Below are 12,929 nucleotides of genomic sequence, written 5' to 3'. Positions count from 1 at the left end.
GAGGAAGCAGCCACAAGACGTCAGCGTCAGCAATAGCATGGCTCCCACGGCTGGGGCCGAGCAGAGGCGAGGTGGAGGGCAAGGATGTGCTCTGCCCGGCTCCCCACTGCAGCCCATCCAGGGCCACCGCGAGCGACAGCCGCCCTGGGCACCAGGCTGGAGCACCATGGCCCATGGTCTATGGAGAAGGCTGCCCGGCGACCAGCGCATCGGCAATGGGGGGCCAATTAGCAAAAGTCTTCCTGGAGACTCTTTACTGCCATCGGCCAGAAAACGCTCATAATAAGCATTCACATCTCTGACACCCACGAGGGCTGCCCCTGGAGGTGTGCGCTGTGCAACCTGCAGCAACCCCGTCTGTGGCCCGGGCCAATTCTCGTCTTTTTCTGGGGATCAGACCACGGACTCCGGTAAGACTGGCTGAGGAAGGTCCTAGGAAAACCTCCGCGCGCCGTCAGCGGTACATTTACCCACAACGGGGTGCGCTGTAGGGCTTGGTAGAGGATGGCTGCTACTAGTATTTAAAGGGTGCTTTTCATTGCTTTGGATTTGAGCGGGACCTTGGTCTGCCCACCTGCATCCATGCCTCCCATCACCCCCACCCTTGCTTCATCCCTGAGCCCCCAGTGCCGCCTCCGTGGAGGGTGAGGGGCTGCTCACCGGGGGAGTTGGTGATGGAGGCGTGGAAGCAGCTGAAGTTGATGAGGGCGTAGGAGCACAGGAAGAAGTTGGAGATGATGGGGGCGATGGTGTTGAGCTCGGCTTCAGGGACCCAGGAGAGAGAGGACGGCCTGTTGGGCAACTCTGCCAAGCAGCCACCTGGCACCACCCTCAAAGTGGGGGGCAGCCCGGACAGGCCCCTGAGGCTCAGCGAGTCTCCCCCTTCTCATCTGTGGAATGGGCCCAGCATTTGATGGAGCTCAAAGGGCCAATGTTTTGTAAACTGTCAAGTGCCAGCTTTTCAGGAGATGGAGAGCCACGTGAGACTAGACCCCATCCCGAGATGGGGTGCCCGAGGACAGGGGCTGTCACCGCTGTTGTGTGACCACAAATTACGGTAAGAAATACATTTCACAATGTGACACACGACACACGTCATCTTTGATCTGAAGCCCTGAGACCGTATCACCGTCCCCCTACAGCGGAAGCCGCTCAAGGACCGCCCCCTGCATCCCCGGGCACACTGCATGCGAATCCTTGTCTCGGGGCCTGCTTCTGGGGATCCCCAAACAAGACAAGCACCCTGTCTGCACGTGACCCCACCGAATGGCCACAGGAGCCCCGCCCCAGGGCCTCTGAGGTCATGTCCTCAGTCTGAGGTCCTCTCAGACCCCCCAGATAAAAGGACATCAAGTCCAAACCAGGGTGGGCTGCCCCCTCAGGGCACAGCCAATGCACCCCCGTTTCTTACACCGACACCTGCCAGGCCGGCTGGGCGCTGGGCACACGGGTGAGCAGCAGGGAAAGGAGCCCTGCCCGGCGGCCCCCGGCCCCCGGCAGCCGCTCACCGATGATGATGAAGGCCACGGCGATGGCGTAGGCCAGCAGGTAGCCGCGGATCGGCTCCTTGTTCTTGCCGTAGCCCTTGCCGAAGAAGCCGATCAGAGGGTACAGCTGGTCCTCGCACAGGCACTGCGGGTACAGGACACGCGCTCAGCCTGTGGCCGGGACCCCTCCTTCCTTCCTCTCCCGCCTCTCCCCTGCCGCCGCCTGGACCCAGTCCTGTTGCTCCCTCCGGACCTGGCTTCTGGGTACTGACCACCCCGCTTCCGCAGCCTCACCTGGAAGACTTTGGCGGCCGAGACGAGGCAGGCCAGGGCAGAGGAGAGGGTGGCCCCGAAGATGCCGGCTGTGATCAGGGGTGCGAAGCCGGACACCATGCTCATAGTCTGCAGGGACACGGGGTTCAGGCAGGCATGGTGGGGGACGGGCCCGGAGCCCCCCCCTGGGGCACCCCATTGCCTCTTCTCACAAGCGCTGGGTCCTGACGGCTCCATCAGAGTCCACAACCATTCCCCGGGATCCCAGTGTCCACCCAGGCAGGGACTGAGCCCAAACCTCTTCCCCCCATCCCCCCCCACCACCATGTCTGTCCTCGGCACCCCTGTGTCCCGTGGGGCCCGGGTACCTGGTAGTAGTTGATGAGGCCGTAGTGGCAGTTGTGCTGCTGGGCGCACTCGGTGAAGTTCCAGCCGTAGCCGCAGGCCAGCCCCTCGCAGGCACCCAGGCCCGGGGTCACCGTGTCATTCAGGTTCCCGGAGGCGTCACGAACCACGCAGGAGCCTGAGGAGGAGGGAGGGTCTGGGGAGGTCTGCTCCCTTCCCCTGCTCTCTGCTGTCCCACCCCCAAAATGCTGGCCACTTCTGCAGGGGGAGATGCTGCTGATGTGACGTGACGATGTCATCATAATAATAATTATAATAATGATAGTAAAGACACTGATATCAGCTAACACACAGGAGCACCTACTGTGTGCCAGGCGCAGGCCTGGGAAGCAGGTGTTACTAGTACTTTTATTGTCTCGCTGCAGAGGCACAGTGCGCTCAGGTGACCTCTCTAAGGCCCCCATGTCCTCCTTAAAGCGGAGGCCCAGGCCTCAGACCTGCCTGGTGTGACCTGGCCCGCGTCCCTCGGTCACTGGCGAGTGGCTTCCCTCACAAGGAGCAGGAACCCCCAAGGGGATCTCGGGGAGAGGCAGGTGACTGCAGCTCAGGCTGGGTCCGAGCCCGGCTCCACTGCTTCCTGTCTTTGCTGTGGCCAGTACCTCCTCACTTGCTCTCCTACACTTTGTCTCTCGATTGAAATCTTTCCCTCAAGAGGACAGGAACGGTCACCTCGCCGATAACATGATGTTATTCCTGTCATCGGAACATGGTTTCCACACCCTGGGATCCGTAACCTCGGACTTGAAGGAACTGAAGGGCCTGGCCTTCCCCTCCCCCATGGAAATGTTCTGGTCTCCACCAGGTGCCCTCAAAACAAGGTCCACTCCAGGCTGCTGTGGCTCAGTGGTTGAGCGTTGACCCATGAACCAGGAGGTCATGGTTCAATTCCCAGTCAGGGCACATGCCCAGGTTGTGGGCTTGATCCCAGTGTGGGGCGTGCAGGAGGCAGCCAATCCATGAGTCTCATCATTGATGTTTCTCTCTCTCTCTCCCTCTCCCTTCCTCTCTGAAATCAATAAAAATAAAAATAAGGTCTAAGCCTCTACTTCCGGGGTTTGCAAAGTCCTCCCAGCCCAGCTCTCCCTGTTAGAGATCTGAACCCCATGCTGTGACCCCCACTCCCCCTGACCCCAGTGCTCTGGGCACTACTTACCGATGGTGGCCGAGATGGCCAGGTAGGAGACGGTGGTCCAGAAGATGGCCATGAGTGTCCCCTTGGGGATGGCGATGGCAGGGTCCTGGGCGGGAGGCAGAGCCGGCATCAGCGATTCCAGCCCCTGCCCTTGTCTGAGGCTCAGGACAGGGCCCAGAGGAAAAGGGACTTTGCAATTGGGGGCTTCCAGGACAGGCCACAACCAAGGTCACAGGGCTGAGACCTCATCCAGGGCCCCGGGAGCCCCAAGTGGCATCCAGCCAGCTCCATGCCGGTCCGTTTTATGTTCGGCTGTAGCCACAGGCACCGGCAGGAAGCAGGTACATCCGCTGACACCTCTCATTTGCTACGTTTCACCCCTATTCGCTCGACAAACCTGTACTGAGCCCCTTGTATGCGCCTGACCGTGAGCCGGACAGAGATGCAGAGGTAGGCCTCAGTCCTCCGGGGACAATAGCGCCCTGACATTACGCTGGGCCCCGATGCTGCCGGGGGGCGGGGACAGATGTAAGGATGGAGGTGTTATTTGAAAGAGGAACAGACTGGCCCTCGCTGGTTTGGCTCAGTGGACAGAACATCGGCCTGCGGACTGAAGGGTCCTGGGTTCGATAGTGGTCAAGGGCACATACCTCAGTTACCGGCTTGATCTCCGGCCCTGGTCAGTGTGCGTGCAGGAGGCAACCAATCGATGTGTCTCTCTCATCATTGATGTTTCTATCTCTCCCTCTCCCTTCCTCTCAGAAATCAATAAAAATATTTTTTTTTTTTGAAAAATGAAAGAGGAACAGACTTTGTGAGGTAAAGAAACAAGGGTAGGGAGTCCCAGAGAGCAGAGGCAAAGGCGAGGGCGGGGGAGGGGGGGACAGGGCAACACAGCAAAGCAGCAGATCCTGGGCGGGGTCGTGGCTGTGGCTGTGGCGACATTGACCTTGAACACCGGGCTGAGGAGCCTGCCTGCATCAGGACAGTGGAGGGCCCTGAGAGGATGCCAGCCCAGCAAAGAGCTACGGGACCCAGCCCGCGTTTCGGAAGGTCAGCGGGTCCGTCTTCCCCTTAGGCTGGCTCCCAGCAGCGAGGGAGGACACTAGCCCATTTGGGGGTGGCCCTCAAGGCCTAAGGTGCCACTGATGCCAACCGACAACCTGAGAACTGAGCGGAGTGAGTGGCATTGGCTTGGATTGGGTTGTGTTGGACTGGACTGGAGTTTAGAAGCTCGGCCCCTGGTGCCAAGCTCAGTGCCCAGGGGGAGACCCTGGGAGGCAAGGCCAGGAAGAGGGAGGGCGGGCGGGCTACTCACCTTGAGGTCCCCGGAGATGTTGGCCCCCGCCAGGATGCCCGTGGCCGAGGGGAAGAAGATGGAGAACATCCCGAAGAAGCTGCCGTCCGGGCCCCGCCAGTCGGGCACCAAGTTCTGGACAAAAATGTCCCCTAGAAAGCCAGGGCCTGCGTCAGGGCTCCGCCCCCTCACGGGGCCCGGCCCGGAAGGGAGGGCATTCCGACGGCAGCTCCCGGCCATGGAGTCAGGGATCCCCTCCTCCCGGTGCCCACAGAATAGGCCAGACAGGTGGGCAGCCTGTCCCTGTCCCCATGGGCAGGGGCCTCCACCTGCACATACCCCGGTAGCTGAAGAAGCCCCTGGAGGCCTTGTCCTCAGACGGGGGGATCAGCGTCCCCACCAAGTAGTTGGCAAAAGAGACCATGATGACCATGAAGAAGAGAACCTGGGCCTGTGGGCAAAGGACCAAGAGGTCAGAGGGCCTGAGCCCCCTCTTGAGGGCACCCCAGCAGGGAAGAGCCTGCTCAAGGTCTCTCTCTCTCTCCCTCTCCCTTCCTCTCTCTGAAATCAATAAAAACATATGATGATGATGATGATGATGAAGAAGAAGAAGAAGACGAAGAAGAAGAAGAAGAAGAAGAAGAACCAGGCGCAGGACCAGTGCCCTGCTCCCATGACTCCCACGTGACACCCTGGCCCCCTCTCCCACATCCCCCCTCACCTTGGACTCCCACTCCATGCCAGCCAGGGAGATGGCCAGCAGCACGGTGACGGTGACCACGCCGATGATCCGGATGTCATTGACGGGGTCCACGATGGGCGAGCCGTACTCCTGGGGGCGGGAGGGGGGCGGTCAGGCCGCTGTGTGCTGCCCTTGAGCACTCCACCCAGACCCCTCCACCTGCGTCACTCATTCGGGATGACCTCTCCCAGGACGACACAGACCCAGACACCTTCCCTGCCAATGCCGCCCCCCCCCAGAACAGCTGCTGAGGGCCTGGGCAAGCCTGTCTTTGATGGGCTGGTCACGGTCATCCACAGCCATCACACTGGGGCCGTGGTGCCTGATGGGCCCATTGGGCGGAGGAAGGCCCAGCCCGGAGGGGGTGAAGGAGACGAGAGGCGGTAGGCACCCTCTGCCCGGGGTCAGCCCTGGCCTCACCTGGATCAGGTCCCGCACGGTCTCAGCGAAGCCCACCGTGTGCATGGCCACACCCACGGCATTGGCGAAAGCAAAAATGAGGCCGATGGAGCCCCCCAGCTCTGGGCCAAGGCTCCGGGAGATGAGGAAGTAGGTGCCACCTACGGGGGACAGAGCCAGGAGCCATGAACCCCGCGGAGTGAGCTGGCTGGGGTGGCAGAAGCGGTGGCTGCTGCCAATGCCGCCGGGCGCCAGGGGACCACGGGCGCCAGGGGACCACGGCGCAGGAAATACCCCAGGCCACCCGTGGGTGTGCAGAGCTTGCTCCAACCCTCCCCTGGAGCCTAAAGGAGCAGCCTCGGGTGCCCCAGTTGGGGTTGGGGGTGGGACGTGGTTCAGAGACCATTCCCAGGGTGAAGACTGGGGGATCTACAAGAGGAGGGGGGTGGGGAAAGGCAGTAGTGGGGTGGGGAAGGTAATAGTGGGGGCCCACCTGACTTGACCTTGCCGTTGGTGGAGATGGCCGAGATGGAGAGGCCGGTGATGGAGGTCACCGTGACCGACAGCAGGATGATGATCCAGGTCAGGACTGTGGGGACGGGGGGCGGGCGGGGACGTGGTCACCCCAAAACTCAGTCGGGGCATTTCCCAGGTAAAGGAGCCATGTGAGAAACCATGTAACTTCAATCACTGCCCTTCTCTGAGCCTCTGTTTACTCATCTGGAAAATGGGTCTCTGCCTACCTCCCTGGTCTATCAGGGAGCCACTGAGCCAACATGTAAAGGATCATTAGGTATGGGAGGGAAGGAACCCTCCTTTAATGATAAAAAACAAGGTGAGAGTGACCATTTGATGAGCACCTCTGGGTGCCCAGTCCTGTGCTGTTCACGTGCATCATAGAAACCCCACAACAGGTCTGTGAGGTAGAGACAGTTACTACCCTCTTTTACTGGTGAGGAAACCAAGGCTCAGAGATGTTAAGAAACTTGTCCAAGGTCACACAGCACAGAGCTAGCACCTGCACACTGTTCTGTGCAGAGTCTGAGCTTCTAACCCAGATGCTCTGTAGTGGAAACTGGCTCCAAGAGGTTAAGAGACTTGCTGAGCGGGAGAGCGCTCGGGCCTGCTGACTCCGTGTCCCAGGCCCCTCTGCCACACCACCCTGCCCTCTGTCCCTACAGGGGACCAGGGTCTCTGCAGCCCACGTTCAAGCACACCTTCCCCTCCCTGCCAAGGGCACTCACCAATGCCCGCCTGGGCTGTAATCCACGGGAGCCGCAGATAGAGGATCACACCCCAGATATTGAGCATGCAACGGATCTGGGAGGAGAGGGGGGTCAGAGGCTAGGGGGGTTAGGGGGACAGAGAGACCCCAAGGCCAAATACACAGTCCCTGTCCCCAGTCATGGCATGGCCTCAGGCACCTGGCTAGGGGGACATCTGGGTCCTTTCTTTGCTTCACCCACTTCAATGCCCTTCTGGTTTTGTGGGGCAGGGAGGAGGGGCTGCCCACCCACTTTCCTGCCCTCTCATTGGGGCCTGAGGATGGGCCGCAGCATCACCACCCCTCCCCTCCTCCAAGCCCGGGATCCTGTGTCTGGCAGCGCCGGCCATGCCCCAAGGACCAGCCGTTGGTGCAGGGTCTGGCATTCAGGGGGAGACGAGCAAATGCTAGCTGTGCCAACGCCCCACACACAGGCAGAAATCAGGCCTCGAGTGGCTGTGACTTCAGCTTCCAATTTTAAAACAGAGCCAGAGGCCTTGGCTGAGGCTGAAATTCCCAGTGGAAAGTACTGCCCCAGCCAAGTCTTGGGCTGGGACAAGGGCATGTGGGAGAGGTCTAAGGCCCTCCATCCGCTCGGAGCTGCTGACCGGGCCGGGCCAGGCCAGGCCCTGTGGGGCTCTGTAGTCCACGACTCCACAGTCCGGGAGGGAGATCCAGAATCTCCATATGTGCCTCTCGGGGTGCTGACGGGTCCGACGGAGGAAAGGGGCACAGCCAGCGGGCAGCTTGGCAGAGTTAAGGTCAGAACCAAGCCCACTGCCTCCCGGCAGAAAGCTTTCTCTTACATCTCATGCCACCCTCCGTATAGTCCCACAGTGTCTTCCAAAGCCAAGTCCACTTGATCCTTTGGTGTCTGGAGACTTCCTGGTGCGCTACCCCACAGCCAACCTGCCCTCTTCCCATCACGGAAAATGAGAAAAACACATTTGTGGATTTGTGTGTTCGGTGCTGCCCTCTGGTGGCCTTTTGGGGAAATGCCATTTCTTCTCATATCTCCCAGGCAGGCCTGGCTCCAAACACTTCACATCCATTAACTGGTTTAATGCTAATTATTTCACAAATAAGGAAACTGAGACACAGGCTAAGTAACGTGTCTAAGGTCACAGGACAAGTCAGTAGCCAAAAAAGAGATCTGCCCCAGGGCCAGGTCTCCGTCTAGGGAGTGTCCCGGGCTCGTCTGCCACACCACCCTGCCCTCTGGGGCGTAAATGGAGGTCAGGAAGCACAAAACCAGAGAAAATGTGAGGTCGCGATGCAGATGGGGAAACCGAGGCCCAGGATGGGCCCCGGACGCTAAGGCCTGAGGGTCAGAGCTGGGGCTGGTGGAGCTCCAGGCCCCCCCTTCCCCCCCCCCCATTCCCGGACATCCTGCTTACAGCCCACTCACCATCACCCCCTTGACCCAGCCAAAGCGCACGGGCTCCCCCGGGCTCTTCTCGCCACCGGTGCCCGCCTCATCCTCCACCAGCCCGTCCGTCATCTCATGGCTGGGCCGGCTGTCAAAGGCCAGGGCGTGCAGGGGGCTGCCTTCCTGCTGGGAGCCCAGAGACCACGGTGAGGCAGACAGGCAGGGGTCACAGCATTGCAGCTCCCAGCCCTCCCGCTCCACAGCCCAGCCTCCCAGGCAGCAAACCCAGCAAGGCTCTTCTCTGCTGCAGACCTTCCTTCTCTCCTCTCTCCATCTCTTTCAGGTGTGTGCAACCTCTATTTGCATGCTTCCACGGACGGGGAGCTCATTACCTCTCTAGGCAGCCCTCCTTGGCTTAATTGGGTTGCCGATGACTGAACAACACACATTACATGTACCCAGAGCTTCCCACTCCCGTGTCCACGGTTTGTTTGGGCCTCTCGACCCCCGAGGAAGACAGGTATCCTCAAGGTGTAGGTGACAGAGCCGAGGCTCAGAGAGGGTAGGTAACTGGGTCAGGTCACACAGCAGAGAAGCGGCCAGCCTTCTGAGACGATGCTTACCTTAAGGAAGGAGTGCAGGTCGGCCAGTGTGGGCCGGACCTTGCGGGGCTGGCCCGGCAGGGCGCTGTTGGCATAGTGCTCGTAGGCCGGTACCACGTCAATAGTGTTGTAGCCAAAGGTTCGCATGTACAAGGTGCTGCCATGGGTCAGGTGGCTGGGGTGGCTGCTGTCATAGGCAGCCGGCGGTGGGGACTCATCGCTCCCCAACAGCGTGCTAATGGTAAAGCGCCCACTGCACAGCGTGGGGTCCCCCGGCGTCTCCGACCCCGGCAGCTCTGCCATGGTGGCTCTGGGTGGCAGGGGCGGGGGCCAGGGTCGGCGGGGACACGCAGGGTGGCTTTATAGGCTGGGCCTGCAGCAGGGGGAGGCAGGGAGGTTGGCCTAAACCGCCCAGGGCAGGCGAGCAGGGTCCCTGGACTGGGTGGGAGGCAGAGCACGTGCCCATTCAGTCCTGCCCACCACGTGATCAAGGAGGTAGGGCCCCGCCTGGGCCCCGAGGGCTGGGTGTAAAGGCCTGATGCCCCGCCCCCTGGGGTAGTGGGCCCACCCAGCTCCCGAGCTCCCAGCCTGAGGCTTTGTGTCTACACAGCAGCCCCCTCCGCCGGTTGAGCCTGCTTCCTTCCCTTCTCCCTGAGGTTCCCACCCCAGAGCCCTCCCTGGGGACACCCTGGACACTCACTCCTGTGTCCGTTTGCTTCCTGGGCCTGGGTGGGCTGTGGGCTCACAGAAAAGCACAGATCTCCCCGTCAGCCATTCTCCCAACAAACCTTTAAAGCCCACCCACCCCGCCATGGGTGGCGACAGGAGCCGGGACATGGGTGGCGGGCACTGCCTGTGCTCACGGCGCCACTGAGTCGGGGGACACGGACACTGACCAGGCGGGCTGTGCGGGGAGGGCGGCCACAGGAGAGAGCACCCTGGACCGGGGTCAGAGGATGAACAGGGGCCTCAAGGCCACCACCAGCCCCAGGCATCTGAGCTGGGCTTAGGCTCAGGCTCAGGCTCGGGCCATCCTTGGGAGGGACATGGAGGGACACCTTTCTCTCCCTCCCGACGTGGCCTCTCAGACCTGGGTTCTCAGAGGTCACCAGAGGACCAGCTCTGAGATGCCCAGAGTCCCTGGGGCACCACGTCTCCGGCAGCAAGTGAGCACTGTGGACTGAGGACTTGCAGAGGGCCCGGCGGGCTCACCTTCACCCCTCGCTCCCGGTCCAGAGGGCCAGGACAGGTGTGCCAGCTGCGAGCCAGGACAGGTGCAGATGGCAGGTGCAGGTGTGTTAGAGCAGCAACTGTGTGAGGGAGTCACCCTCCAAGGCGAGATGCTTAAACTGGAGCCCAGGAGCCCCACAAAATTATGGGCACCTTTTTATACCCAAGGGCCTTTTTCTGGGAAGAGTGACAGACATTTCATCCAACGCGCTAGAAGGCCGGCCCTCAGGGGCACAGATCTGGGCCTGTCAAGTTCACGGATGACCCCCAGCAACTAAAGAGCACTGAGTAGGTCCTCAAACAATGCCTATTGGAGTGAATAACAGAGGGGACCAGGCCACGGAGGGCAGAGAGCAGCCAGCCGCCACAGGAGCCCTTGGCGGACAGAATCACCCCACATGGGGGTCAGTGCAAGGGGCAGCTCCTCAGGGGAGACCCCAGCTCAGCCAGGCGTGGGGCTGAGCTCAGGATCCCAGGATATGGTCACCGTGAAACTGTTTGCAAAGTTTGTATATATTGACCTTATGTGTTAATTTTTTAAAAAGATTTCTCAGGGGCTCCCCTTCATGACCCCCCAGCTTGCCTACCCGCTTCCCGGGAGTCCCAGCCCCTCCTCGGAGAGGCGTCTGCGGGAGCGTGTCCCCTACCGCGTGACAGCTGCCACTGGGGCCAGGACCCCAATCATGGTCAATGTTCTACCTTTCCACCCCACCCCATCTGGTGGGGCAGTTACTCATTCCCTCCCTGGGCCTCGGGGCAGATCTTATCACCCCCACGCTCTGCTCTTAAACTGCCACCTGATTGGCAATTCGCAGCTGCCCTACACCGTTCCCCCACACCTGGTCCCTGCGGAAGCTGGAAGCTGTGGAAAATTCCCGATTGAGATCTCGGGAGAGGAGGGGCCGGAAGGGCCAGGCAGGTCTCCAGCCGCCCTGGGGCCATGGGCAGAGTGAGGGGCAGATTTGCTGGATCACCTTGGTGACCTCCTCCTCCCTCTGCAATGCCCAGGCCAGGCGGCCCCAAGGTCCCTTGGAGCCCAGGAGGGGAACGTTGGCTGCTTCGAGGAGACTTTCCTGCCCCTCCACAACCCACTGGGGCGGGAAGGGTCTAGGCAGGCCCCCTCCAAGGGACTTGTAAGAGCCCCTTGTGCCAAACCACAGACCCCAAGAAAGGGGGTTCCTGCATGTGCTGTAATCTCATTCATTGGAGACCTGCTCACAGACCTGCTTTTTAAAATTTAATTTAATTTTTATTGATTTCAGAGAGGAAGGGAGAGGGAGAGAGAGAGAGAAACATCAATGATGAGAGAGAATCATTGAGCGGCTGCCTCCTGCACACCCCACACTGGGGATCAGGCTTGCAACCCGGGCATGTGCCCTGACCGGGAATCGAACCTGGTTCATAGGTTGATGCTCAACCACTGAGCCACATCGGCCAGGTTTGTTTTTCAGACCCACTTTTTGATGCTGAGTCAGATTCAAGTCCCAGGACCTCAGCTGCCAGGGGCCCCCCAGAGCCCGCAGGTCTGAGACCCGGGACTCAGAACCGATGCACCTGACTGAGCAAACCCTGTGACAGGGCCGTGGGGGGTCTTAGGCTCCGTCTCCGTTCTCGGTCTTACCTGACCCCAGTGGGCCTTGGCTTTCTCAGCAGCAAAATGAAAATGCTACCCACACCTGTCAGCCAGGGATCACCTGTCCAGGGGTCCCCCGCCCTGGCCGAGCAGTGAGGGTCCCTTCATCACCTCCCGGTTCTCAGGACAGAGGACGGGGCAGCAAAGGAACCGGAAAGCCTCCCAATCGGGAAACCCCTAGAAGCGAACACCCCTAGACACAGGGCTCTGGCATGTGGAGTGTGAGGGCAGGGGCCCTGCTGCCCCCTCTGAATCCCAGCATCCCAGAGGCACCTAAGCCTTGGCTGTGCCCCTCCTGTATACCAGGCCCTGGGACTCACAGCCTCGCCTGGCAGACAAACCGGCAGAGGAGGGCAGCGCCCAGGAGAGAGAGGGGAGCTGGGAGGGGAGAGGCTGGCCACTGATGGAGGGGATTCTGTGGCACGGGGTTGGGGAAAGGCGTGGTCAGTGCCAGGGAAGAGGTGGGTGGGGTGGGAGAAGAGGCTGAGAGGGGTCCAATCATTTCTTCATTGACACACATTTATTGAGTGCTTACTGCATACCATGCACAGCCTGTGCTGGGCAGCAGAGGCACTAGGGGGACGAGACGCAGGCCCTGCCCTCCTGGAGCTCACATTCTAGTGGGAGACACAGACAGCAGATGAAGGAGCCATCATTGTAATACAGTCAGCGATTAAGTGCTACGAAGAAAACAAGGCTTGTTTTTTGTTTTTGTTTTTTGAGGAGGGGCGTTCAGGCCCCTCTGAGATGAGACATTTGAGCTGAGCTCCCACAATGAGAAGCCACCCACAGGCAAGCAGGCCTGAGCACAGGGGTCGGGGACAGGAGTGTGGTGTGGCTGGGGCTCCTGTCGCTGGGGCAGAGGGATGGAGACGGGTCTGACACATGGGAGGGGGAGCATTGGGCCTTCCAGCCAGCGTTACAGGTCCCATGTTCTCTTGTGTGACGGTCAGATTTCTATTTTTCAAAGATCCCCTTGGCCATTGTGTGGGGAATGGACTGAGGGAGGCAGGGTCAAGGCAAGACTAGTCGGGGGCCAGGGCAGGGGGCAGCGGTGGGTGGCAGCCGCTGAGAAGCGGTGGGGTGGCATTGAGAT

The 12,929-nt window shown here is 60.6% G+C and overlaps 1 protein-coding gene across 1 annotated transcript in view; it reads right to left on the bottom strand.

The window, feature by feature from the left end:
* Positions 1 to 9,357, bottom strand: part of SLC12A3 (solute carrier family 12 (sodium/chloride transporter), member 3) — a 31,960-nt gene extending 22,603 nt beyond the window's left edge. Inside the window, exons 1-13 of the mRNA XM_015558774.1 lie at positions 8,992 to 9,357; positions 8,408 to 8,554; positions 6,980 to 7,055; positions 6,229 to 6,324; positions 5,757 to 5,896; positions 5,316 to 5,426; positions 4,934 to 5,045; positions 4,616 to 4,746; positions 3,319 to 3,403; positions 2,129 to 2,283; positions 1,782 to 1,889; positions 1,509 to 1,632; positions 661 to 762 (exon numbers count right to left, since the gene is read on the bottom strand). Coding sequence (XP_015414260.1) covers positions 661 to 762; positions 1,509 to 1,632; positions 1,782 to 1,889; positions 2,129 to 2,283; positions 3,319 to 3,403; positions 4,616 to 4,746; positions 4,934 to 5,045; positions 5,316 to 5,426; positions 5,757 to 5,896; positions 6,229 to 6,324; positions 6,980 to 7,055; positions 8,408 to 8,554; positions 8,992 to 9,273 — 1,669 coding nt within the window. The 5' untranslated portion in view covers positions 9,274 to 9,357. The remainder of the gene's footprint in view (positions 1 to 660; positions 763 to 1,508; positions 1,633 to 1,781; positions 1,890 to 2,128; positions 2,284 to 3,318; positions 3,404 to 4,615; positions 4,747 to 4,933; positions 5,046 to 5,315; positions 5,427 to 5,756; positions 5,897 to 6,228; positions 6,325 to 6,979; positions 7,056 to 8,407; positions 8,555 to 8,991) is intronic.
* Between the last annotated feature and the right edge of the window lie 3,572 nt (positions 9,358 to 12,929).

This window comes from Myotis davidii, unplaced genomic scaffold (assembly GCF_000327345.1).
Source record: "Myotis davidii unplaced genomic scaffold, ASM32734v1 scaffold590, whole genome shotgun sequence".
Classification (NCBI taxonomy): Eukaryota; Metazoa; Chordata; class Mammalia; order Chiroptera; family Vespertilionidae; genus Myotis; species Myotis davidii.
This window is presented reverse-complemented; position numbering and strand designations above follow the sequence as displayed.